General features: G+C 43.6%; 1 protein-coding gene across 3 annotated transcripts in view; it reads left to right on the top strand.

Moving 5' to 3' along the window:
- Positions 1–27954, top strand: part of chd7 (chromodomain helicase DNA binding protein 7) — a 72268-nt gene that overhangs the window by 11134 nt on the left and 33180 nt on the right. For all 3 annotated transcript variants that reach the window (XM_082513534.1, XM_082513532.1, XM_082513533.1), the window contains exons 2-5: positions 6573–8153; positions 8555–8886; positions 18173–18627; positions 27562–27703. In XM_082513534.1, the coding sequence (XP_082369660.1) occupies positions 6692–8153; positions 8555–8886; positions 18173–18627; positions 27562–27703 (2391 nt within the window). In that variant the 5' untranslated portion in view covers positions 6573–6691. The remainder of the gene's footprint in view (positions 1–6572; positions 8154–8554; positions 8887–18172; positions 18628–27561; positions 27704–27954) is intronic.

Here is a 27954-nt window from a genome sequence, read left to right as displayed (position 1 = left end):
GTTCTCATATTTGACAATGAATTGTTTTAATGACGACTGTTAGATTTGTTGATTTTGTAATTGTCCATTATAACTGTCAGTATGGTGAAATTAATCAAACATTAGCCAATATATATATAAAATTATAAATATATTTGCAGATAAACATCAGTTAATCTTGTGATAGTGGTAATCAGCCAGGCACATATCGGCTGATAGCGCATTTTGTTGTGCTCTTTTACGTCTCCTTCAGCATTTTATGTCATTTTGTAGATTTGACATTTATCCAAACGCGGTCGAGTTTATCCAGTTTTGATGCTGTTACGCCAGCACATCCTCCAACTCTATATATGAGCAATTAGTGACAGACTGGAGCTAAAATAACATATTTAAGCTGCTCAAAATAGATTTCCCCACTAGTTTCACTTGCCACTTTCTGCTCAGTATGTTTTGTAATTGTATTACTCTTGTAATATAATTGATTGATATTCTGGATTTTTGCAGTGTCTTGTGACATGAAAGTGGATCACTTTCTTGTCGTCTTTTTTTTTCCCATGAAATCTGTTACTGACATTTAATAACATGACAGCAACTAAAAAGGATGTTTACCTTGTTCATCACCATCAATGTTTTTGACTAATGTTTTTCTCTAATACTGAAGTTTTGTTTATCTGAGTCATCCGCCTTCAAACTGACCCCTGTTGTTAAAACCTACATTGACTGTCACCTCTGAAAATGCTGATAACCATCAGTGTGGTCGTGTGAAGCCACATTAAGTGAGCATGAGCTTTCGGCTGTGTTAGTACCTTTCTTTTTTTATGTCACTGGATGGCTGAGTAAATTTGTTGGATAGGAGGTTGAAGTGCCTACCATACTGCCGATAGCACACAGACTACTTATCAACAGCTTGCCCTGCATCATAAAAATGAGAGGTCTATGTTGTTGTATGTGAGCTGCTAAGGATACTTGCTGTTGAGGGTCAAGCATGAAGGCTCATCACATGCCAAGATACTGATTTGCATAGCTGGGAAGGGACAAAGTGTTTGCTGCTTCATGCTAAACATTGACTGGTATGTATTCAGTTGGCTCAGATGACAGCTTGCTTGTTTGTTTTTATGGGGTTTTTGTTGTTGTTGTTTTTTTAAACGGATACATCTGTGGTGTTCAGTATGGATATATCTGAATTTCTACTTGGCTCCTCAGCATAAGTGTGGTCCGGCAGGAGGAGCATAGGGGCCTAAAAGCCTCATCCTTTGATGAGATTTGGCATTTAAAGTGGCACACTGGTCGCTCACCTAATTCCCTGTGCAATGACAGCTGGGCCAAACTGTGCACGTGTTTTCATATATGTATGTCACTGTGTGATCTCTGCAAGAACTCAAGTTTGGGCTAAAACTGCAAAGAAAGTGGTACAGAAAGTTTAAATCAAGAGAACAAGGAGTTTGTCTTTTCCATGACTGAAGCAGGTTTCACAGAGGGATGAACAGATACGCTAGAGAGATGGAGGATGAAATAAAGAGCAAGATGAAGTGTATCCTGCTCCATCCACTCGTTGCAGACGAGTGTTATCTTGTGGGAGGGTAAGTTCTAAATGCCAGACAAGAAATGAGGAGGATGAGTGGAGCAAAGGAGCCTCGAGACACACACACACGTGCAACTGCGCTGTTCTCTCACACACACATAGATGGCTCAAGTAAGTGCTTATATAGCTACATTTATTTAGTAATGTGGGATTCACTCATATGTAGAGTGTGTGTGACAGGAAATCAGTTACCCTCACACTAGTTTGCTGCAAAGGATGTGACATTACACTCAATTACTCTCACCTGAGACACAGACACAAGTAGAAACCTTTCCTTCCTGTAGTGACTGAAATGCACTGCGTTTCCGAGCTGCTGTATTCTTGGTAATCTAGTAGCTGAACACAATTTTTTTTTTTTTCTTCTTCTAATGCAACACTTGATGTGCTGCTTTAAGAACACGCAGCACATTGGCCTTAGCTGCCATGCAATGTTTGAATGACTTATACAAAAGCAACTAGACATGGCATAATATCTTTTCCTTATTTTCTGTCATAGTGTTACATTGGTGGAGACTCATTTTAAACACGGCCAATTTTTCAAAGGAGTTTAATCTATGTACAATTAATCCTAGTGAGTCAGATGCTTATGATTCACACTGCTCTCCTCAGAGGAGATATCCTACTTTGGTCTTCTCAGGCACACAGCCCTGCCCCTCTTAAACTTGCGGTTTAAGAGGGGCAGCCAATCAAATGTTGACTTGAAGTGTACGAAGCTGTAGAGGTTGCTTCCCAAATATGAAATGAATAAGGATCATTTTGACCTGTGTATCATGCATAGCTAACGGTTCAAGAACAAAATTGGACACACAAATGTACGTTCACTCTCTGGTTATTGAGTTTGAAGTTTGAACCTGCTGAACTTCAGTGTGCACCAGCAGGCATGTCCATGTTTACTGTTTATAGTAATGCCCTACTGGAGCTAGCAAAAATATAGCTGACCGAGTGAAAAGCTTTTATAGGTGTTTCTACTTCTTTATGGAAACACATCTCAACCAGGGATCTTAAAAAGGGGCAAAGGGCGTGTCTGAGTTTTGTGCAAAGTTAGCAAATTCTACAAGAAAAGTGCTGTCAGCTTGACACAAACAGTATCAGATCTCCTTTATAGACCAAGGTCAGTGAATTCCCCATTTATCATTGGTCCTGTCCAGTATATGATACTGATAACCTGTGTGCCCTAGCTGATGTGTATTTAGAATCAAGTTTCCAAGTTCTTATTTGTAATCCAGAGGCCCTGTCTCAACACATGCATGTCAAATTTATTTTCATTCCTGTTCCCTCTGACTAACACTCTGCTGTGTAAGTCACAACTGTACAGTTTTGCCATTAGGACAACGTGCAGATATTTGGAGACTCCATCCAGGTGTGGCAGAATAAGTTGCGTTACTGGCAGAAGAGTGAAATAATTAATTCAGATGAATTGTTATCCTTGTAAATTAAATTCACATGTTCAGAAGTCTAAATGACCAATTAGTGATTTTTAATTGATGATTAAACTAGTTTTCAGGAACACGGGGAAAAAACACATTACATCAACACTGCATGAAAAGTCAACTGTGCTTGAGACGAGCTTAAATGTGCTTATTTTATATATAGTTATAGAAATATATAGCTATAATTTCAGAAGAGGAGGAGACTCGGATTGTAAACAAACATGTTACTGTCTGTAAAGCCATTCAGGTGTTAGCAGCTCTCCTCCCTGCAATTCAGTCACTTAATACTAAAAACCAACTGACCAAGACTAACAGATTTCCTGCTTTACAGGACAGATATAGTATTTTTGTCACTGGCGACTGGCACTTTGTCAGAAATGGCTCCAGGTAAAGCAGTGAAAATGTTCTCAATATAAAGTTAAACTCTTGTTGACGAAACTACCACTAGTTTAAGTCTTGGATGCCTTTGCATTTTGCCGTAATAAGCTCTTTGTTCGTACAGGCAGCTTGTTTACGGCTCATAGGTATGGAGGAAAGGACTCTTAATGCTATTTACACAACAAGAGTGGATGCTCCCAGCTGGCATCTTGGAGTTTTGCAACAGAAAGGCTCAAGGCTTAAAGGAGAGCTTTTTCACTGTAGCGCTGTGTCATGCTAATGTCATGTTACTTAGTGAATGGCTTTAGTTTATAAGGGTATTGTCACCCAAAAAGCAGACATTAAAGAGTATGCAAAGAGACTTTGAGGAATCACATCTGGTTACAAATAACTTGTGCTTGTTAGTCTCAAACGTTAACTTTTAGATTCTTGAAACTTTTCAAACAAAAAAAGTCTTGGATTAGTTTAAAAGTATCACTTTGACTTCTGTGTTTTAACTGAGTAGAACGTGGTAGTTTTTACAGCATTCAGAGTTTCTGGCAATAGCAGATGGTGGGAGCAGTGAAAGGATGTTGGACCAATCAGTTCTAACAGTTTTATCCTCTCGAGTAAAGCTGAAGAGAAAACATCTGCCTGGTGACAGGAAGCAGCAGGCTTTATGTGAAGTGTGGTCATATTTTTGACAAAACAGTAGCAGAAGTGCTGCTTCTCTGCCATGCAGACTGCACCAAATGTAGGCCCAGCTCTGTGATAGGCACGTGAGCCAGTCCAGGATGCACCCCATGCTGTGATAGACCTCAGCAGGCTGTATGCTCAGACCTAGTTAGCCCGCAGTGAGAGGTGCTTCACTAAATCTGACGATTTGGAATGTCAGTTGCCTACTTTGATTATTTGTGTGGGCACGAGGAGTTTTACAGTGCCAAATATTTATTAAGAAGGAAAACTTGCTAATGCTTGTGTGCTACTTTACGTGAGTGGAAATAATGACACGTTTTATCCCCGATACCTGCCGAGCTCTATAATGAACCAATATGTGGGAGGGAGGAGTGGAGGAGGATAGAAATGGGGCGAAGGAGTTTGGGGGGGTGGGGAACTCTGTAGCGGCTGGCTGTTGGTTTTTGCAGCGCATAGAAGCAACAAGCAAACCTCCCCCAGTCCTCTCTATCTCCACTACACACACACACACACACACACACACACACACACTTCAAGCATGCTCAGATCCACCTACCTCCATCCTCTCACTCACACTCACTCGCTTGTTACATTGGCCTCTAAGCTTCTCAGATTCCTAATTTTATCACACAAATAATGCTGAGTTCTTAGCAATAAGTTTCCCATACGCATTTTAATCTAGTTTTTTATACAGAGGGAAAGGGAAGCCCACAGGTAGCAGGTGGCTAATTCCCGTACCTTCAAACATCTGCCAGGACTGACTGGTTAGTTAGCCAGCTGAATGAGTTGCTGACTGAAAAGCTAACCACTGACTGACTGGTGTATGGGCAGGCTCTGTGGCCTGTTGGCTTGCTGTTTTCTGGCTGGCTGAATGGCAGCTGCTGCTGTTCAAACAGAGCTGCATCTGCTGGGTCCTTTGTTCTAACACACACACACACACACACACACACACACACACTCAATGACTCCAAGTGTGTGTTGGAAAAGAAAGAAGTTCTTTGTTTAGTAAAAATGGAGGTGGGGGATGGTCTCTTGGGGGTGGGGTGATATAGAAAAGTTTGATTCAGTGGTTGCCTTTTAAAAAAAAATAATTTTTAACATCTTCGTGTTTTACCTCACCGGATAAACAAATCTTTACGAGTGAGGCCATCATACCATAGTTAATAAAGATGGCAGTTCAGTTCTGCATGCAGAAGAAAAGCATTTTCTAAGAATGGAAAAAGAATCAAAATAAATTGTGTTCTTGGCTTTTACTCCTGAATTCAAAAAGCTACCTTTGTAGAAAATGTCCCTACAAGAAATGTCTAACTTTATACGATACCAACCACGGAGGAGAAAAAATGGTTTTCATGCTCATCTGATTACCCGTTGCTGATCAATACATCTTAGATGCTAGCTTAAACTAAACTGTGTTGTCTCTTTGTACAGGTGATCAGCACCATCAGTACTCAGGTTTATGATATGATTATGTTGTTGCAAAAGTTACTGTAGTCTCAGGGGGTTGGGAAGCGTATCTGTAACCGGAAGGTCGCCGGTTCGATCCCTGGGCTCTCTGTCCTGGTCGTTGTGTCCTTGGGCAAGACACTTCACCCTACCGCCTACTGGTGTAGGCGATATGGCAGCCTCGCTTCTGTCAGTCTGCCCCAGGGCAGCTGTGGCTACAACCGTAGCTTGCCTCCACCAGTGTGTGAATGCGAGAGTGAATGAATAGTGGCATTGTAAAGCGCTTTGGGTGCCTTGAAAAAGCGCTATATAAATCCTTTTTTTTTTTTTATATATATATATATATATAAATCCAATCCATTATTATTATTATTATTATTATTAGTGTAACTAGCCTCTAAATCAGTTGCTTTTCCAGTGAGTCTCCACGTCCGTGTGTTGGACTGCAGCTGATGGCTGTACTCCTTGCTCTGCTCTCCACCCTCTGTGAGCTTGGTGTAGCTGAAAATGAACCAGCTCTCCACCTGTTGTAGGTTCTGCTTAGAGCTGCCCTGGAGCAGAGCAGAACAAGGGTTCGTTGACCAGCTGCAGCCTAATATAGTCTAGTTGGAGCAAACCAGATAAGATGCTCTCTAGGTGAGCTGCTGAAGGATGCTGGGGACTCTCACAGCTTTTTAGCAGTGACTAATCATTGGAAATAAGAGTGAGGAGGACTGAGTAATTGTGGATGAAGTCATTCGCTCATATTCATCAAAAAATGATAAAACAACTTGCTGAATATAAAGTTAATATGAGAAACTGGTATATTATATTGTTACTGGCATATGGAGTCCTATACCTGTTAATAGTATCACACTACATGAGTAGATTAAGTTAGGTGGCTGTGGATTTACTATGTAAACACTTTATTAATACAGAACTATTGAAGACTAGTTCTGTATCAATTAACAAAGGCAGCATGTGACAGTTCATCGGGGGACTGTTAAAGTAAATTATTTTCATAGTGAAGCATCCAGGAGCTCTTTGCCCTTCTCTGAATACCTGCATTAATTCCACTGTTTCTTTTTCTCTTCCTGTCTCACCAGAAACCTTCATGAGGACCATGGTGGAAAGCTTCAAATTAGCAGCTATCTGATTAGCTTCTCACCGCACAACAAATCTCCCTCCATCCAGTCCCCGCCATCTGTGGGGCCTCCATCCAGTCATGGCGGACCCTGGGATGTTGAGCTTATTCGGGGACGACCCAGGGCTGTTCTCAGATGGGTTAGATGGTTTAGGAGACTGCTTTCCTCAGCAGTCGGTCCCAGGCCAGTCTGCTCCTCTTGCCCAGCAGACAAATTCCGCTCTGAACCATGAACACCAGGGAAGCAGGGGATACCACCAGGGGATGATGCATGGGAGTGGGCCTACCCCAGCACAGCCTAAATTGGGGCAAATGTACGACCATGGCCCGTATACAGGCTATGATCAAGCCGGCACCCCTGGAGGACGAATGATGGCTCAGAATGGCCCCAGCCAAGGTCCCCCAAATGTGAACACGGCTATGAATGGCATGACCTCCCACTACCACAGTAACCCAGCTAACGCTAGCAACCCCCACCATGGGTACCAGGGTGATACTGGAGGAGGAGGAGGAGGTGGGGGAGTTTGGAGCCAGCAGCAGCAGCAGACCAGACCAGCTTATCCACAGGCTCCAGCACAACCAGGGGCTACTCCCAACCAGATGGGAAGCTACCAAATGTCTCAAGGCAATTATGGTGGGATTCAAGGTCCACCCACATCTAATGCAGCCCGCATGAATCAACACTACCCTCCACAGAGCATGGCACCCCCTCCTGCTCAGGACACATCTCACTACTTGGGACATGTTGGAATCGGGGGTAACCAGATGAGACACCCTCAGCCTCAGGCACAATCCCAAGGCTATCCCAATATGGGACACACATCCCGATATCCACACTCCCCATCCAGACAGCCGCCGCACCCCCACCACCAACAAGGCATGGGAGGGTTTGGGGGTACTCAGTACTCTGGCTATCAGCCCCAGTATGGTGCCATAGGACCTGGGATGGGCCAGGCTCCTAATACTAATGTCAGTGCTAATGCCAGCCAGCCCATGGGATCAGGGCAGCTTGGCCAGAGGTTTAACCAGGGAACAGGCCCGGCAGCAGGGCAGCAGGGACAACGATACCCCCCTGGACCACCACACCAAGCCCATCAGACTCATTCTGCCCCGATGCAGCAGCAGGCAGGGCAGCAGAGCCAGCCTATGCACCCCCTAAACCACCCGCAAAATATGTCCCAACCCCAAAACCAAGCCCAGTCCCATCTTGCCCCCCCAGCTCAGGGAACCTACTCCTCTCCTTCATCCATGTCCCCAATGCGGGTTTTGGGAGCCCCGACCCCTCCTCCCGCCCAACAGGGCAGACCTCCTAGCACAGGGCTAGCTGGGCCCCCAGAGGTTGCAGGATACACAGCAATGCATTCTCCACCCAGTGCTATGGCCCATCCACAGAGGACTCCACAAACCCCGCTGCCTGCCCCACACCCCCAACACCAGCAACCCCATAGCATGGCCCCCAGTGCGGGGCAGATGTATCCTGGTATGGGGCCACAGCGTGGTGCACAAATGGGACCAAACAGGCCTCAGCTCCAGCAGCAGCAGGGTAAGCAGTGTTCTGTTCACGGGCTTCACTTTGATCCTTTATTGGCGATCAAGATCAGTTTCTTCAATTTACAAAAGGACAGAACTAGAAACTAAAGCCATCTCCATCATGGTTGTATTGGCTAAATACTGAGTAAAGCTTAAACAGGCACATGATTTGATGCCATGATACTTGAAATGTGACTTTTGTTTAAGAGAAATGATCAAAATATGGAAAAGTAAGAGTATGTCCACATCTGTTTGGGGGGGGGCATCAAAGTGTTCAGATGAATTTCATTATTAAACACAGGGTAAAAAGGAATACTGCCTTGATTCCATCTAAATAATTGACAAGGGTGACACGACGATAATGATTCTTTTTTTTGTTTGTTTTTTCCTTTTTTGTCCTGTCGCTTTATCCAGGGCACGAAGCCCCCGCAAGCCAGGGCGGAGACCAGCGTCTACTCCAGACCCAGCAGCAGGCCTCTCGAAGTGGGCAGCATATGCAGCCGGCACCCATGAGTTTTCAGGGACCGCCTGTTGGTCAACATGGAATCCCGGCTCCAAACCAGGGCCTTGGGCCACCCACTCAGAGCCCTCAGACGCAGCACACACACCTGCCCTCACACCCTCATCACTTGCAGAGCACGCCCCCTCCCCCCAACCAGGCCTCCCACCCGTGGGCACCTCCACCTTCTGCCTCCCACCCACTCTCCTCACCCCCTCTTACCCCACAGAAAGTGCCTCACATACAGGTGAGTCTCCGTCAAACAGACACTTTGATGTGGTAGCAAGGCTGAGTATGTGTGAGTGAGATCAAGACTATGTGCATTTGTTTTCATGTGTGGGTGTATTTTATGTGAATGTTTATTTTTCATGTGGGTGGGGGAATGTGTGTATTTGGAGTGTAAGGGAAGTGTGTATGTGTGTGTGCAGGAGTGTGTGTGTGTCTGTACATGACATTTGAGAACACAGCGGTGCATTGGGCACTGGCTCACTGGGGTTTTGTGTATGTTTGTTCATGGTTTTTTTTTTTTTTTCCTTTTGTGTGTTCTGCTGCGGGCCTTGTGCACGGTGGTTGTGTTTCCGTGTGTGTGGTGGGGGGAGGGGGTATGGATTTTTGCAGCCGCTTATTTCCTGTGAGCTGCATATCCTGCGACACGCGTGCACACGCATGCACAGAGGCGCCACTAGCATAATTTCTCCTCCCCCTTGCTTCCACTATCCCCCTCCTCTGTAGAGGAAACCTCCCTTCCTGTCTCTCTCCTCCCAGTCTCCTCTCTTTCCGCTCTCCCTGTCTGTCTTACTATTTGTCCTCTCCTTTTCAGGGGTGCCATCATTAAGTTAATGTTGTGTAGCCGGATGTGCAGAGAGACAGTTTGGACAACAGGGAGACCGTGAGGATGGGGTGTGATTAAGTGATTTGGAGTGAGAGAAAAAAAACATTAAGAGGAAAGAAGTGAAAAACCGAAAGAAAATCTCAAGTGAAGGGAGGACAGGAATGGTGGGAAGACATTCTCAGTGGCGACCAGCACGTTTGTGGGTTTGAGTGCCGCCTGCCACCATTGCCGCCTGCGTCACGTGTCCTCGCCTTCCATTAGCTTGTTTTGTTGCTCAAAGCCCCCTTTCTCCACTGACCCATTCACACACAATAGCAGCCCTATGGACATACACACCCAAAGATCCAGTCCCCATTTTCTCTTCCACCCCCACGCCTCCCCACCTCCCCACTTCCAAGCCTACATCGCTGTGTTCAGTGGTTGACATTTCAGCCGTCACACTTAATTTATCCAGCACTCCTGACCTACATGCCAGGTTGACTGGTGAGCCTTGCTCCTCACTGGGGCATGCACTGCATGTGCCGTTCTGCCATTCTGGCTCTAGCTGCAGGCCCAGCAGCCCCCGTCATTACACACACACCAACGGTGCTCTGGAACGGAATAGTGAATGTGCCTTGAGAAATAGGATAGCCTAACTAGAGGAGTTAGAGTAGCGTGTGCATGTGGCCCGGGAAGCAAGGTTTCTGTGCGCCTCATGATGCACTTGTTAGAAAGAGCCCCACACACAGACACACACACCAAGCTGGTCAGTCAGTCATGATGACTGCATGTCTGGTACTCTAAGCTCCATCTGTTCACTAAGCATGGTTATTACACATGCACGCACACATGCACGCGTGCCTTCGTCAGCAGCTCAAGGTCAAAGCTCTGGCAGAGTGCTGGGGTGTGACCTTTATTCTACATCTCACGCACACTATGTTGTGTGCAGCACTCTAGTTGACATATAACGCGCCTGTCTTACCCCTCCCCCTGCTCTGCTATACATCTAGCTTACTGGGGTTCTGTAGCTTTGAGGAAATGCTGCTTTGATATGAAGACGCCGGGTGCTCGTTTTTTCGAAGTTCGGCGAATGAAAATATTCTGCAGCTGACTGCTTACTCAACACACGAGCACAGTTCATTTTTCATTGATTTTTCTCTTGGTAAAGTTGAAATTTATCCCATCTGAACTGTCTGTCTATAATAATAGATGGATGCTGGGATGGACACTTGTCTTCTGGATTCACTGGACACACAAAGTCAAACTAAGTGAAAATGATCAATGGAGATTGACAGCAGATAGTATGACTTTGTACTTGTTACATATATATATGTCTATACAAGTTATAGGCATATATACTTTATAACAACATAGACATGTTAGAGGTTAAGGAAAAAAGTGTTTTGTTCTAGTACCTCTTCGGGCAGTACAGTTGTTCCTGATATCTCCTCATTGGTGCTTTGATTATGTTGTTGGATAGCACTGCCTTACATGACAGTCCAAAGTCTCCTAAAGCTGTTTATCTGTGTTATACTGGTGACTGAGAAGGCCACAGTATATGATTCACATCCTTTTTATACTCATAAAACCAGTGAGTCAGTGAGCCCTTGTGCTATAGGTGGGAACCGGTTCCACCAGGATAGAAATTTGTTTGTATTGAATCTTCTCTCTAAAAAGAACATGTTCCCCATCTTACACATAAAGTGTCAACAAAAGCAAGCAAAGTTTATGTTATTAGAATAATATAACAAAGTGGTGTGCAGTATTTATCCCCTCAGCATATGGCTCACTTGACCTTTGCTTAAGTTGTCAAACTCAGGACTATGTTTTAAGTGTAAGCATCCAGGTTTTCTTGCATTATATTTTAAACTGAAATTTCCAGATCACCAGTGTTCATATCTGTGAAAGAAATGCACCATTTTTTTTTTTTTTAAGGAATTTCTGGTGTTAAAAATTCCTTAAACCTCCTAAAACCCAAACTCTTCCACGGCATGCATTTTTAATTTCTTTGATATTTGGGCTGATTGGGACCTGATGAATGTAAAAACAAAGAATTACTAATTTATTTATTTATTTATTTATTTATTTTTACCTAATTTTTGTTTCTGAGAAAAATGAGAGCCACTTATGAGGATAGTCGTTTAAAATTTCGATAGAACAGTAGCAGTATAATGTCCTCGTAAGTGGATATCAGGCCCTTGTAGAGCAAAATTGAGTATTTTGGTCTAAATAACCCAAAATGTGATATCCACATATGTGGACGCCAGGTCCTAGGAGGTTAAGAAGCATGTGTCCTTTTAGAGGCATTGACACCATCTTAGCCACAGTCACCTTGTCCCAAAAGGTGACAATTCAGGCTGAGAGTTGCTAACATTTGCAAATTTTTACATTATAGTCTAGTGCAGGGGTGGGCAATCTCAGTCCACGAGGGCCGGTGTCCCTGCAGGTTTTAGATCTCACCTTGGGGTCAACACACCTGAATCACATGATTAGTTCGTTACCAGGCCTCTGGAGAACTTCAGGACATGTTGAGGAGCTAATTTAGCCATTTAAATCGGCTGTGTTGGTTCGAGGACACATCTAAAACCTGCAGGGACACCAGTCCTCGTGGACTGAGATTGCCCACCCCTGGTCTAGTGACTGCCATTGATCTAACCAATTAGATATGATTAGGGCTGGGCTATATGGCCTAAAATCCATATTGTGGTATAATTTGAAACATGCTCCGGTGCGCCTTATGTATGAATTCTGGTTGTGCTTACTGACCTTGAACCGATTTTATGTGGTGCACGGCGCTCAAAAATCTGTCAAAATGTTTTAGTATGACTTTGGTAAGCTACGAAGCCGCACCGCTTGATGGATTGTTGGAGCATTACGGCTACTGTAGTCAGGAGCCTCGCGGAGTAATCTGGGTGCAAAACTCCGTCTGCTTCAGGTCCTAAAGTGAAACGATCACTGTGGCATCACTGAGAGTTAAAAACTGCCTAAATTCGTTCATCTTTAATAAAATGATCAGTGTTGCTGCTTTACCAGGTTTAACAATTAAGTTTAACATCCAGACATCCATGAAAACAGAATTTATTAAATTTAACCGAGTTAATAGTTAGCACGAAGTTAGCTCGCTAGTTTCCACCTGAACATGACATACCATGTTCTGACCAGTGTTGGTCAAGTTACTTGAAAAAAGTAATCAGTAACTAATTACTGATTACTTTCCCAAAAAAGTAATCCCGTTACTTTACTGATTACTTATTTTCAAAAGTAATTAATTACTTAGTTACTTTTAAAAACACGATTTACAACCTGAATAGGTGATAAAGCGATAGATCTTTCAACCCAATTCTACTTTTTCTGCATAATCCATCATACAAAATGTAATCAAATGGAAAAGTCTCTCTTTTTTTTTTTTTAAACTTGTTTTATCAGTTTTAATCTTTTAACTTTATGCGTCAAGCAAAAATTAAATTATATGCACCATTCTCTGACTTGAAGAAATTAGTTTAACATTTAAACCTATTTTCTGCACGTTCCAGCACATAAAATAAAATATTTTTTGTGTTTACACTCAGTCTTTCAAATAGATGCAAGTAAAACACAGCAGAAAGTAAATAAAATCAAAGACTAGCAGTCCTGTTGCTCTATTTTCACCTGTAAAGCAGGAGTGGGGTAGGTGGAGGTGTGCTCTAGTGCAGGTGTGGCGCAGCGGTCAGTGGAAGAATCCGCGAGTTTCTCTGTGAATTTCCCATTACGTCGTTGCGCACTCGGAGCTTGTTTAGGGGTTTTTTTTGGGGGGGGGGGGGGGTTTCGGAGTAAAAATAAGTTTTCTTCCCACACACAACGGACACTAATGTTTTTGTCACTTTTTATGGAATCAAACTCAAAGGTCAGTACTTCCACGCTTTAAACGCTGCATGCTCATATATGATCCATTGTTGATCTGCAGACAGCTGTTGTCACGAACGTCGCACTCGCTTACGTCACTGTCGTGAGACATTCTCGCAAAAAAATCACGGTTTTAGTAACGCAGTAACGCAGCGTTCCTACGGGAAAGTAACGGTAATCTAATTACCGTTTTTGCAATAGTAATCCCTTACTTTACTCGTTACTTGAAAAAAGTAATCAGATTACAGTAACACGTTACTGCCCATCTCTGGTTCTGACTGAGAGATTTCTGAAAAATTCAAACGTACAGCTCTGCTATCACTTCCAACATGAATGAAGACCGAAAATAAAGAGCAGTGACTTTTGTAGGGTTACTGAAGTTGGACTAGCTGGTATATAATGATGTGCTACGTAATCGCTAGCGACACAGCTATGTTAGCATAAGCTGAAGGATGAATGCTAACTTTTTTCCACTTGATAAAAGTTAACGTGAGGGTTCCCGATGGTTAGGGACAAATGCAATCGCATGGCAGGATGCTGTAAAAGGACCAAACTTCAGTCAGGAGAATAACTGAGATAATCCATCCATAATACGAGGTTAGTCATTAATATACTGCAACAACATGGGAATAGAGCAGCTGCCAGAGAATTCAACATTAGTCAGTGGTACGGAAGTAGAGGAAGCGCAGTTTTCGGCTTTCCTCATATTCCAGAACATGCTTTTCTCTTCACTATTACTGTCGCCCGACATAATTTGCAGATGATATTGCTTGCAGCTGCTGCAATGCTTTCGACCAAAACGGGCGCAGCTTGATGACACCATCAACATGCGCTATCGCGGTGGAGCGGTATAGTCTAAATCTCTACCATTGGCCAAATTCATATTGTTTCTACCATATACCGTTTATACCGCCCAATCCTAGATATGATATAGAGATATAGATACAGATATAATTAGAATGTGAATCCTTTCTCCCCTTTTTAACCAGTTGGGCCGATTCTCTTGAGTTAATCAGGTGAATCTGGGATTTGTTCAGAAATTTACATTTTAATAAAGATTCTCAGATTCTAAAAAGTTAACCTCATACCCAGTACATTAAGCTTACGCAACCATTTCTGTGTGAGAACTAACTGATCAAAGCTTGTGCTTCAATGTTGCTCTAATAATTATCAGAATATAATCACTGTGATTAAATTTTGATCTTGTAATTTCTGTTTTATACCATAGTCACAAAACGTGACAAATGTTGGACACTGTTCAGTTTTCTTCTGATATTTTGACTTATTACTGACGAGTTGTCAATGAGGTCAATTAGAACAAAGTTGGCTTAATGGAGAATGAGCTTAAACTGTTTTAGATGGAGGATAAATGGAGGGGCTGCACCACATCCCAGGATATTATAACCGATTTTCCAGGATTCTTTCAGTTGTTAATCAAATGTGTAGTCTGCCACAGTGTGATAAAGATTTTGAACTGTGAATCAAGAAGTGCAGCTTTAGTGGAGTCAAACAATAAAAACATGGAGCAAGATGTGAGCGTAATAGGTGTATATTAAGTGCTTCTGCCTGGTTGATTTAACCATGGCACTATTCTCTCCTCTCACTCACCTTCATCCTCACACTCTCCCCTCCTGTCCTCCCCTCTGTTCGCTGAGAGCTGACACTTGACGCTCTTCACCTACTGAATCTGTTACATTAGCCATGCAGCTCTTCTGTTGGTGGTCTTTTAAGGATTTTCCCCCCTTTTATGAAATCCAATTATTGGGTATGATATTACAATCTGTTTTGGAAGTGAATGGAGATCATGTCTCAGAAAAGAACAATAAAACGTTCCATTGTTGATGGAAACACTGGATTTAAACCAGTACCTGTGGAAATGGCAGATGAATTCACCCTGCAGAACGCCAAACCTGACGCAGCACTCGAACATGTGTGTTTGTGTACACACTGTGTGTGTCTCCATTGTCATTCCTGTGATTGATTATCTAGGAAGCTTGGCAGGAGGACAGATTTATCTCTTGGCACCACATCCCCCCTCGCCATCTCTCCCTCTTTCTCTCGATCCCTCACTCCCCTCCTGTTTGTGTGCCTAAAAGGCTCAGTTTACGTGTGTGTCAGCAGGTGTTTGTGTGCATGTGTGTAGAGGTTTGTGTGATGTGACCTTGCAGTAGTTAGGTGTGTGTGTGTGTGTGTGTGTGTGTGTGTGTGTGTGTGTGTGTGTGTGTGTGTGTGTGTGTGTCCCCGCACACACATATTTGCATTCTCCTGATGGAAGTGGACTTGCAGTGATAGCAAGCGCTTCCTCCTCCAAGTGAACAAGCTGTGTGTGTGCGCTGCTGAGGCATTTTGCTGTAAACTTGCTGATGCTCATACACTTCATTGAAACACACACAACTGCACACATGTGTTACACATGCACGCACAAACACACACTCTCAAAGGCTTGGTCTCTTGCTCTCATATGACACACACACACACGCTCCCTCGCTGCGCCTTTTTGAAGTATGGAGATAATTTATTCGTGTCATGATGCCTGATTTCCCATCTGCTACTGGGACCCTGAGCAGCTGGAGGGAGAGAAAGGGGGGAGGGATGGAAGAGAGAGGGAGAAAGAGGAGAGGCAGTTGGAAAGGCTCCCAACAGCTGGTAACCAGTTTCCTGTCACAGAAAGCTTACTTGGGAGCAAAGAAGAGGTGGTGGTGGAGGGGAGAAGGAGCAAGGAGATGGGATTTAGTCTGCTGGAGACAGGAGGAAAGATGAAGTGTCAGCCAGTTTGTTTACTAAGGTTAGGCTGCTGGAGTCGAGGCAGGAGGGGGCGGAAGCTGCAGCAACAGGGAGTTGAAGGGAGGGAGGAGGTGGCAACCGTGTTCATGGATAGATGATTGAGTCCCTTCTCCCCCTCTGCTCTGGTCTGCCATTACTGACAGATTCATACCCCACCCTGCAGAATTTATATCAGTATTGATTGACAGGTGAACCAGCAGTGAAGCCAGTCCGCATTTGAGATTATTTGTTTTAGAGTTTAAATGATTAGTAGATTTATAATCAGTAATCCAAAAATAATAAATTGTTTTTTTTTTGTTTTTGTTTTTTTTCCGCCTGTCCCATTTGGTTCTTTAGCCATCAGAACTGTTGTCTGAAGACCAACAAGGATACCCAATGGATTTACTTTGCCAAATGGATCATCGTGGCATTGCCGTATTGGTCCATTTGGTCGATCTTTGTTTTTATTATTTATTATATTTTATTTCCAGATGTTACAGACGGGACAGACATGAGTGAGAGATAGGAAAGGGAGAAAGAAAGAGGAAGGAAAGGAAAAACAGAAGGGGAGAGGGAGAGTGAGAAAGGGGGGGAGAAAAATAAAAATCTCCTGGATCACCTGTTGAGAGAAGAATAGAAAACAAGCAAAAAAAGACAAAAAAAAAAGAAACAAAGCAACATACTAAACACAACACCATCGCATTAATCTAGCTAAGTGTAAACAGCAGTAAATACTAAATATTCAATGTTGTTGTGCAGCACGCAGGACAGATGTGCTTCGAAGTAGCAGCCAAGAAAGGTGTAATTTGGGTCTACGAGCAGTGAACACCCGTGTGCATACCTGTGTGGATCAGCGCGCTTGTATTCCAAAGGTTTCTCCATGTAACGATCTGCTAGGGAGTGTGAGGGGGCCACAGCCCCGTGACCGAGCCCCAGGCCGAGAGGCCGGGGGCACCCCACCCCCGAAGGGGCCCGAGCGAGCCCCAGGCTCCAGGCCCCGATAAGCGGCCGCCAAGGAGTGAGCCGGTGTGTACCTGGACGCCCACCCCCAGACACAAAGAACCACCAACGCACCGACACCTGAGGGAGTCCGCCACCGGCAGGGGAAGTGGTGGTGGGTGGAGATAGGCCTCCAAACCTTGGAGGGCCTGAGGTGTCCCCAGAGAGGTGGCGTCTGATACCCAACCTGACATATAGACACAGACATACAGGCACACACAGACACAAACATCCATTCCCCCCCTCATGCTCTCATATGCACTCACTCCACACTCAACCAACGTGGAGACAGACATAAAGAGACGTTGTACACACGATCACACTCCCCAAGCGTACTCTACAAACCGGGTCTAGGTACCCTTGCCCCTGGAGGGGGGAACTGCACCCAGACCCAGGTGGTGTTACCCTTTTCCCTGCGGTGGGGAGAGGCAGACCACCCCGACTCCGTAGCAGCAGGGAGGCCCCACACTCCAGACCGCAGTCGGACGGCCAACTCCACCTAGCCCTCCCACTCCAGCAGGCCGCAGAGAATGGGGGTGGGAGAAGACTCCAAACCTCCCTCCACCCGCTCATTGTAGTGTTGATGCATGTGTGTTCTAAGGTGCAATTAAAACCCAGGAGGGCTTGGAGCTACCTGCCAGAGAGCAGCAGGTAAGCGCATAGTCCCTCCTGCTGCCCTCAATGTCTAAGTGTATTTAAAATTGAGAGGTGGGCAACGACGCCAGGGGTGGGGTGTACACCCTGATGGTAATTTGGACTCCGTGATTGTGCCCACCCCCAAGATCCTATATGTATGTGTAGTGAGAGTGTGAATAATGTGAATGTCTAAGTTGTAGGATAAAATTGAGGCAGAGGCAGCCAGAAGGGGACAGAGGGGGGGGGGTAGCCTCCTCTGCATCTTGTTTGCATTGAGATCAGCTGATCTCCTGGCAGCGGCTTTGCACCATTCCTGGACTGTCTACATTAATGCTATGTTCAGTTTCTCTGTAATTTGTTATAGTAAATGTATGTATTATTCTCTCAGTGCCTCTAATTTTCAATTGACGAGTAACTTGCATGTCTTTCTCCTTCCTGTTAGCATTCCCCCACGGACCCGTCAGGTGACGTTTTGATGGCGGTTCCTGACAGGCCAACAGTTGGTGCCGGTGCCCCCGGTCAGCCTATCAGCACAGAGAAGCCCAACGACCAGGAGACCAAGCCAAAAAAGAAGAAGAAGAAGAAGGCAAAAGTAGTGGATGGAGAGGAAGAAGGTACAGGGAAGAAAGCGGGAGAAGGACGCGAGGAAGACGTAAAGTCTGAATTTCCAGGAACAGGAAGTGATGGTGGTGAACACATTACTGGCACAGAACTTTTAGAGGGAAGTTCACCACCGGTGGAAGAGAAGAAAAAACGGAAAAAGAAACCAAAGGAGAAGACTGAGGGCAAAGAGCCCAAGACCCCGAAGACGCCCAAAACACCCAAGACCCCCAAAGAGCCCAAGGAGAAGAAGGCCAAGAGCTCCACACCCAAGCCCAAGACTCCCAAAAAAACCAGGTAGGACTAATGCACTATTACGGTCACTGTGTGTGTCATAGTTGGTGTTGAGTGGGACGTCACTGTAGTAAACCAGATTAAAGTGTCAGGTAACAGGTGAAAGGGCTTATTTCTCATCAGCTGTAAAGAGCTCATGTCCAGAGCGTCCCAACGGTGCATTTGGCACCATTAACCACTAAGTGGAACTGTGAAGATTTCAGTTCCACATGAAAACAGAAGCGGATCAATTTGAGGAGGGTAGCTCGGGCAGTCTCGGGTCATGTGGGTAACATTTCAAGTGCTGAAGTTCAGCATGCTGGAGATATCTCGATTTTAATGTCAAATGCTGAAGCTGTCTTGAGTGTAGATGCAATGCACAAAAATAGTATGTGCAGATAGACAGACATCTCTAGGCCCATCATGGGCAAGCACGGGGAACCAAAAGGGTCACAACTCCTGAGCAGTGAGCCGCTGCACCCTGTGTACAAGTGTGAGTTAGTGATCAAAGGCCTGCTAACGGGCACATCTGAGGATCAGTTGCATTTACCGCTAATATTAAAACAGAGTCAGGCTTCGTTTTTAAACAAAGAGAAGAGCCAAGAACTCGTTTTTGGTTTTTAGTCGAAAGTCTCTGAAGAACAACACGAATAACATTTTTGTTAATGTTATTAATAAAAATTAAACTGCCACCGTTTTTAACATTCAGTATTACACATTTAATTCTGGAGGAAGAGTGAGGGCCTGTTTAAACTTCCTGTACAAGGTTATAGATGAGTAACTTCCAGCACCTATCAGCGATTGCCGATATCACCTTCAGTTCACTTTGTTTACTCTGTAGTCTTATCCCTGCCTTTTCACACCCTTCCTCTCTCATTTATCACATCCCCTTTTTCACTTTCCCTAAGAAATACACGTTTAAACAGCTGTTTTTCTGAATCGGTGGCTACTCTTTCCCTTGGTTTCTTCCAGTCAGTCAGAGAGCCTTCCTGGGCAAGAAGAGCTCAGGGTGTTTGCGTATGAGAGTATCAGCAGCGGTTTCATTGTGAAGGTGGAAACTCGATCGGTCTGAGGAATGTGTCAGGATGGCCCCCCATTTCTCTCTCCTTCTTCCGTAGTCCGTGGCCCATCTCTCTTTCCTCTTGGAGTCTTTTATCCCAAGGAAGAGGGAGGGCCAAAGCAGCAAGTGGGGTCAACACTGGGGGAGGTGTGTGTGCATGCACCGGCCACTGGAAAAGAGTTTGGGCGTGTGGAAAGAGGGGGGAGGCAGCTGGAGCGAGTGTGTGTGTAATGTGGGGGTGGTGGGCAGTGTGTGTGTGTGTGTGTGTGTGTGTGGGCGAATGCATGTGTTGGGGGAGGGGCCATTGCTAATCTTTGTGGCAGAAAATTGCGTCTAATGGTAATGAAGGCCATGCTGCTGACCAATCCACACCCTGAGCTCAACACTGTGTGAGTGTGAGGGCAGTGGGAAATGTGGGGGTGAGGAGTCCATTCTCAACTCTCTGTGTGTGTGTGTGTGTGTGTGTGTGTTGGTAAACTAGCTCTTATCTGTTGTCAGGCTTTCCTCCATCTTGAGTGGCGGCCTGGAGCTCCCAGGTTAATTTAGCATAATAATGGCTGCCGGCCATTCACTGCTGCTCTAAAATGGTGGACCTCTGCAATCACCCAACTATCTTCTGTTTTATTCTTTCTTCTCGTTTCCCTTCTCCTCCCTCCAGTCCCACCCCTTCCTGACAAAGAGGAGTGTATCCTTTCATCTTTTCCTCTTCACTGCCCTCCCCTTGTTCCCCCTTCCTTTGTCTTTCTAATTTAAGCCGAGGACTGAGGAGTGAAGTTTTGAGCACATGAGCAAGGCAACAGTAAATCTCCATATTTTGAGAAGAAGTTTGTCATTGCTTTCATTAAGTTGAGCTCTTCACAAGTCATGGTTTCTTGCAAACCATGACTTGTGAACATGGTTTTTGCAACTCAAAGTGTCTATTAGAAAATTTGTATTATGAGTTCCTGAAAGAAATGGGTCTTGCTGACTAGATGCTGGTCCTGTAGGTGCTTTTCCGAAAGCAAGCACTTCTTCCTTTGGTCTGAAAAGAATGATACCTTCATTTGCATGTTACCTTTATACAGTTATTACCCAACTCCTACTGCATTTCTTATCAGTGAAATACATCTTGTACATGTATTTTTTCCGGTGCTTGTATATGTCGTCCTTCTGCTGCGTCTAAGGCTATACGAGAAGACTTGTGGGCGCATGCTGCCCCCTTCAGTTATCAAAGACTGGCTGATACAGCGGTATGAGGCAGCGTATTTAAAAAAGTAAAAATAGTACCTTTTGTTTTACGGATTGAAAGGTATTGTAAGCATTAGTTCTGGTGACATCCCTAGAATCCTTCAAATATAATTTTGCGCCACCTGAGTGGTAAGCTAAGGTTAGCCAGCTCGCTGCCAGCTGTGGATAAAATCATATCTACAATTATCTAATCACCTGGGGCTTGCTGGCTTGCTGTCAGTTGTTTTGAAATTAAAAAAAGTTAATGCTATGAGTTAACTGTCACTAGTTACCCACAGCAAAATGTAACTAGCCATCTGGGGTGGGTGAGTGGGCCGTCAGTGGATTGATCCTCATCAGTCAGATTGAACTGAGTGTGAGTGGATTTGAAGAATGAGACTTGTACAAGAAAGAGCTTTGAGTGCTTAAATTGAGTGGAAAAGCAATATATACCACTCCATTTACCATTCACCTAACCATATCTTGTCTGCTAAAGTTATCTCCAGCAAAACTGCCTGCCTGTTTATTTCAACAGACGTATTATAATTTTTAACAATCAGTAAATTATTTAATGATGAGGAGCAAAGATGTGTAACAAGGCTTTCTGTAGTAGTTATTGGATCAGCCAGCTGGCTGTAATGTAAGTATATAGCTTGTATTGATTGTCACTGAGGAGTTTTACACTGGTCTCTCACTTGTTGTATCACAGTTGTATCTATATGACAAGTAGATACAACTGTGCAACATACCATTAATTTTAATGGTATGTTTTTAATTGCAATCTAATCTTAAGGCTTTTATAAATTTGAGCTTTCATTTTTTTTTTGTGTGTTGTCTTTTTCAAGGGGCTGGAATTCCTTTCTAAACCTGATGAAATGTACCCATTAGTGCTAAACTTTTTGATCTAAAGCCAACTTTGACAAGGCTCTGCAAGGCCACTAGCACATATGTTCCGTTACATTTTGGGGGGATTTATGTGAGATTTCCACCAGTGGGTAGAGAAATAATCTTCAAAGCTCAAGGGTTTTTCTTGTGGCCCATACCATACTACAGTATGTTTTCTCTCTGCTGTGTGTATTTGCATCTCCTTACGAACAAATAAACCACCACAGGAGCAGACTGAAGTCTTTGCTTAATCAGTGTAACCAAGATGTTCCGCTGTGCTGTTTAACCCTTTGAACACAAGTGGTTTTCATTTGGTTCTTGCTCTTTTATTTACAGGTTTGTGGCATTGTCACAAGCTGTGCCTATACGTTAGGCTCATGATGCTTGCCAGCATCTTACATTGATGGATAGATACTCGGTTGTAAGCTAAATTGAGTTTAGTTAGGCAAGTTTTATCCTGTATTAGATGATTGCAGTACCTGTTGACACAAGTTTTTTTTTTTTTTTTTTTTTTGCTGGATATCTTGATGGTTATTCAGTTTTTAACACCGGAGAGCATGAATAAGTTCCTCCAATTGCAGCTGTTTTGCTTGAAAAGGTTAAAAATTTGCCCCACAAATTTGTGCAGGCCAACTGGATCCTAATGAGCAGACAAAATAAATGAAAATTGAAGATTGTCTCAGCTGTTCAGGACGGTCTGAGTGTGTGCTTATGTGAGCGAAGCCGGGAGAATCAGGTGGTTTACTCGTCCAGTCAGCTCACTCCTCTCCTTTGACCTTGCCTTGTCTCTCCATCCTCTTTTTCCCTTGCTCGCATGCGCTCCCTCTCTGAGGAAGTACATCTATAAATAACACAGCTCTCAGCGCCACACCCTTCCCTCGATGTGTGTGCATATATGCGTGTACGTGTGCATGCACAAGGGTGATTTGTTTGCTGTACACACAAAGAAGGCAGACATGCATGCAGACACCTTGTGTGCAAATACAGCACTTCTGAACACACACAGAAGCGTATGTGCATTGCCTTCTGGACTTTTTGTGTGGATCTGTGTATGGGGGTTCAGTGGTATGACTCATCACAGCAGCAGGTGTCTGTTCCACTCCGCCCTTCTTCTTCGGTTTCGTTTTGTATCCCAATATTTTACGCCACTGCTCGGCTTCCTGTCTTTCCTTTATCCCGGTCTGAAAGGAGCATATTAGCTCCTCACTGACACACACAGCAGGTTACTTCAGTGAAGGTGTGCATAAGTAAATTACCACATTATTTACAAAAACAAAACCCTAACAGTGTTTTACGTTACTTTTATTAAGTAAACCTAAAATGATGGACGACATTGCAGTCTATTAATGTAATCTTCAGGTGACTACAATTTGTGCAGTGTTGTAAGCATAGATAGGGCTGATGAACTTGGTTAGGCCAAGTTTGAATGTGAACTCTTCAGTGATAATCTGTTGTGAATCATGCCCAAAACAAGGGTGGTTGTTGCCATTTGTTCCCATGTTTTGTCTCCATTGGCCCATGGTAACGGCACATCATACAAACAAGTCTGCCGCCACAACAACTACTTTGTTGCAATCCCAAACAATTTGTTTTATATTGTATTTTCCTTCTTTGTTTTTGGTTTTTTGTTTGTTTTGTTTGTTTGTTTCTTTTTGTTTTCAGCAAATTAACAGTGTAATTTCATGCTTCATTCTTATCGGTTAGCCAGTAGACACAGCTCATAGCAGCAGTCCCATTGTGAGATTTGTGGCACTGTTGGTCTTATCACAGGCTGTCGTTGGTGGAGCCCTGACCAAATACATCACCACAGTTCTTTCATGTTGGTTTTATTTGCTTTGGGGGGGGGAAAGCATACATTTTGTATAAAATATATTCCACATTATGGGGACAACAAAACCATTGTGGGTGCCTGAAATGGAAATTTAAAAAATGAGGAAAGTGGTAAATGAAAACAGAATTGATATTGTTGGCTTAAAAATTACTCAAATAACTCAAAAAAACAAACAAACCCCTAGATAAAATATTGGAAGTGCCTGAAGTTCTAGTCTTTGTTACTTCCAGACGGATGTGAGGCTTTCCGATTCATATTTGACTTGTAATGTCTCTTCTGAATATCCTGAACGTTTCCCCTGATGAATGGCCTCCATATTGTAATAATTGAAGATACTAACTTTCATAACTAATAAAACACATTTCAAACAAAATGAACTAAAAACCACTTTTGCAACTAACTGCGCTAATAACGAAGTGAAAACAAAAACTAAAAAAACAAATACAAAACTATTAATAACTGCCCTCGGTTTCAGTGTCAGATCTAATTATTGCTCACTTGAGGCTTCAAAATGCCAAAGCCTAGATTACACTCTGTTGTGGAAATGGACGGCTGGAGGCCTGATGGCCATGTATTCCTTCCTGTTATACTTTGTTTTGGATTTTTGTTTTTTGTTTTTTTGGAGTCTGCGTACTTGGTGCGTTGCAACGTCCTCTTGCTAACCAGTGAATGACGTAACCGTAGCTGCGTGAATCTTTTATGTTAGGTTTATGCTGTAATAGGTGGCTTAGGTCAAGTTCCTTAAAGAGATGAGTTGATAACAGAGTGTCTTGTTTGCAGCCAGCGGGAGCAGGCAGGGATATAGAAGCAAGAAAAGAATCTACACTATCTTACAAGATTTGTTTGACTCATTTATTCCTTTTTAGGAACTTGATGGGTTTTGTTCATGTAAACACAGTTGTAGCGATGTCATAATGCATTCAAGTATATGCTTGCACCACAGGCATACTGGAATAGTAGAGTACACTATATTCTAAAGTCACATTTTCAGGTAAACATTTGTTTCAAGCAAAAGTTGCTTTAGCCCTTTTATAAAGTAAATGTTGATATATATTCTTTGCTAATTAAACTGGACAGAAAATCAGATCTTTAGAAGAGTGTTGAAACGATGAAAGACGATGGATTGAGCATGAAAAGCTGCAGAGAGGTGAGGGTGCGATTAAGAAGTGGGGCCGTGACGAAGCTAGGAGGAAGAGAGAGAAGGCAGCCAAGTGGAGAAGTGTGTTTGTGTGCGTGCTTGTGTGTGTGGCCAGATGGCTCCAGCGTGTGGCGACCAGCCAGAGGAACAGGTGCAGGTCACATGACCAGCCGTTACCACGGAGATGGTGATTGCTCTTGGCGTGAGGATGAAAGGAGAAGGGCCCCAGGGACAGAGAGGGGTTGAGAGATGTAGAGGGAGGGTGAGTGAGCGAGCAGGAGGGAAGGAGGGAGAGAGGCACCAAGCAGGAAAGGGGACGAGCGACACAGGCACAGAGCAGAGAAAGGAGATCGGCCATACACTACAGGCAGCAACACAAATGGTTATGTTCTGTTTCATAGTAGGTTAGTTAGTGGAACAAATTGCTGTTGCCTGATGGCCTGACATAACTTTTACTCTGAAATAAATCAACATGTTGTAAAGTGGAGTGTAAAGCTTGGTTTAGATAGTCAGTTTGATTGTGGATCCAGTTCCATGTTTGCAAATTAGCTGGATTTGCTAATCCCCGCTGCCAGCTAATCACTTATGAAACCTTTTAACAGTACTTTTTTTGTCTTTTATCAACATGCAGTGTCCTTAGCCTTCAAATTTTTGCCAGCATTGACTTTTTATTTAAAATCATGGATTCCATCTGTAGCCAGTTATTTCAAAAGTAACTTTTATGTAACAACATATTTTAAAAAAAACAACTATCCACTGCAAAGTTCTCTTTGCAGGCAGGTGTCAGCCACTTTGTCATAGAATACCATTGTACATTTCCATTGCTGCAGATTGTAACTTGTGGGTCAAGTCTTCCAGTAACTGTTAATTGAAGCTTTATGAAGTATTTCTGATTGTTTGCTCTATATAAGCCATGTAGTGTCTCAAAGGTGAGGTCTCAAGTGGAGTGATGAAAGCAATCTAAGAAGATAACGTTGTTCACTCTGTGTTTATCGTGAAAAGTATAAAATTATGCACCTACCAAGAATCAGGTGATCCTGATCCTGTTTGAAACAAGTATGAATGATACCTCCTAGGTTTCTAGCAAATAAAGTTGCTGTAGTTTTGTTTGTTTGTTTTTTCGGACTGTTTCAAAACCCACAAATATTCAACCCTAAGTCAGTCGTGGGACCATTTTCCTTCCAAAGTACTACTGAAGACCTAAATTATTGCTTGCAATTTTCATGCAAAAATAAATGGCACACTCTTGCTGCCTACAAATTAGTTTTTTTTGTAATATATGATGGATTCAGATGAAACTAGGTCTTCTCACAACTGATAAAATCCCAAAATGCAGAATGATGCAGAAGCCTGGCGAGCGGCAAAAAGTTGAAAATACTTTGACCCTGTGCTCAAAGTATTGTTAGATCATGTTGGAGTTACACTACCAAACTTATGTGTGTGTTGTGTTACAGACATTTGTTCATAGTTTCAGATGCCCAAACAGTATTTCAACTTTGAGTGTTGTCTCACTTTTAGACTTTTCTCCCATTCAATAAACTAGTAAAGTAGTTGCCAGGAAAACACCATCACTGGGTAGTGTACAACAATGTTTATTACACAGCTTCAAAGTATTTCCAACTTTGTGTCACTCAACAGCCATTTGCATCAGTGTGCGTCTTTGCATTTTATCAACTATGAGGAGAAAATGCATTTTGTTTTCATCTGAACCCTTCATTAGGATTCCACAGTGGGTGTAAAAGTGAAATCTGTGGTGATGCTTTAGGTTACATTAACACGAAAACTATGTGATCATGACCAGAGTTGCTTTGTGTTTCTGAGTGTTTTTGGTGCGCACAGCTGTAAAAAGTAAGGTGTGATACTGTTTTCTCAGTATTCTGTCATCTGATTTTTAGATTGCAGGTGCAGAGTAGTTAAAGGCTAATAAGCTCGGACTGGTTTGAAAGATTGGGCTTTTCGTTGTCAGATTTTCAGAATACATCTAGTTTTGAAACTGAAACCCAGAAAGGAAAAAATTAACATTTGAAAATTAACTAGTCAGTAGTGTGATCCCTGCCTCAGTATGACCTCTCCATTGTTGTACAAGGTCTCTGTACCTGCTAAAATAAAACAGTTTACTGGGCTCAGCTCAACAGCCTCCAGGCTCTGTTGAAGAAAGGACAACTTTTTGGGGGTGTTGGATGGGATTCCCGCATATCTTATGTGAATTCATAGTCTTTGGCACTTTAGAGATGAATGGTTCAGACAGAGGTGTCACTCAACCTGCATCGTACAAACATCTGCCGTTTGGAAGGGGTAGAAATGCGAGGCTGCGTGCCAGACAGAAGGATGCCGAGTGTCCTCTCACCTCTGTGGTGTGAATGCACACAAGCTCTCAGACAGAGCCAGCTCCTCTTTCTTTCCATGCCATAGATTGGAAGAAGCCTGGGGGCCCCTCAGCCCCTCCCCCTTCCTCTCACAGGCCTTGCTCTCCCCCTCCCTCTCTCTTTCTGTCTGCCTGTCTCTCTCTCCCTCCCTCCCTCCTTTTGGGTCTTTCTTTCTGCCCTCCACCCCACCCCCTCTCTTTCTTGCTCCCTCTCTCCCTGTGCCTCCATGCAGTCTTTCATCACATTAACCCCCTGTGTGCCAGAGCCTGAGGCACACTAATGATTTCTAAATGGGTAAATCAAACATGGCGATTGCCTTGGGGACAGACAAGGGCGCGCACATGTAAAAGAGGTAGTACTTTGAATAATGGCTTTATTTTGTGGTTAGACACTTTTTTCTTTTTTTTTGATGAGCTCATTCTAACTTGGGTTTTTTCTCTCTCTCTCTTCTTTCCATTGTATCCTGTAACAGTAAAAAAGTGGAGTCAGAGGGTGGGGCCAGTGCTGCTAAGAAGGATTCAAAGAGAAAGAGAGAGTTCTCGGTCAACGATGATGCTGAGGTGAAGTCTCCACCTCTGTCTCCACCCGAGGAAGAGGATGATGATGGCGTACAGGTATGAAAAGGAAAGCTGTCGTAGAAAGTTTTGCAATGCCATAAAAGCAGGACTAAAACACATGTACAGAGTAATTTAAAAAAGCAGGAGGTCATGAAAACCTTTGCAGATCTGTGTCACGGCCTGTAGAGATAGACGGCACTGAGCCAGCAGGTGTCTGCTGTTTGTGTTGTAAACCAGCCATGTTGACAGACCAAGCAGATAAGCCCTCCTGTCAAGTTGACATCATGCATCATCAGCAACTTTTCAGC

Source organism: Aulonocara stuartgranti (assembly GCF_965226115.1).
Source record: "Aulonocara stuartgranti genome assembly, chromosome: 18".
NCBI classification, from domain to species: Eukaryota; Metazoa; Chordata; class Actinopteri; order Cichliformes; family Cichlidae; genus Aulonocara; species Aulonocara stuartgranti.
This window is presented reverse-complemented; position numbering and strand designations above follow the sequence as displayed.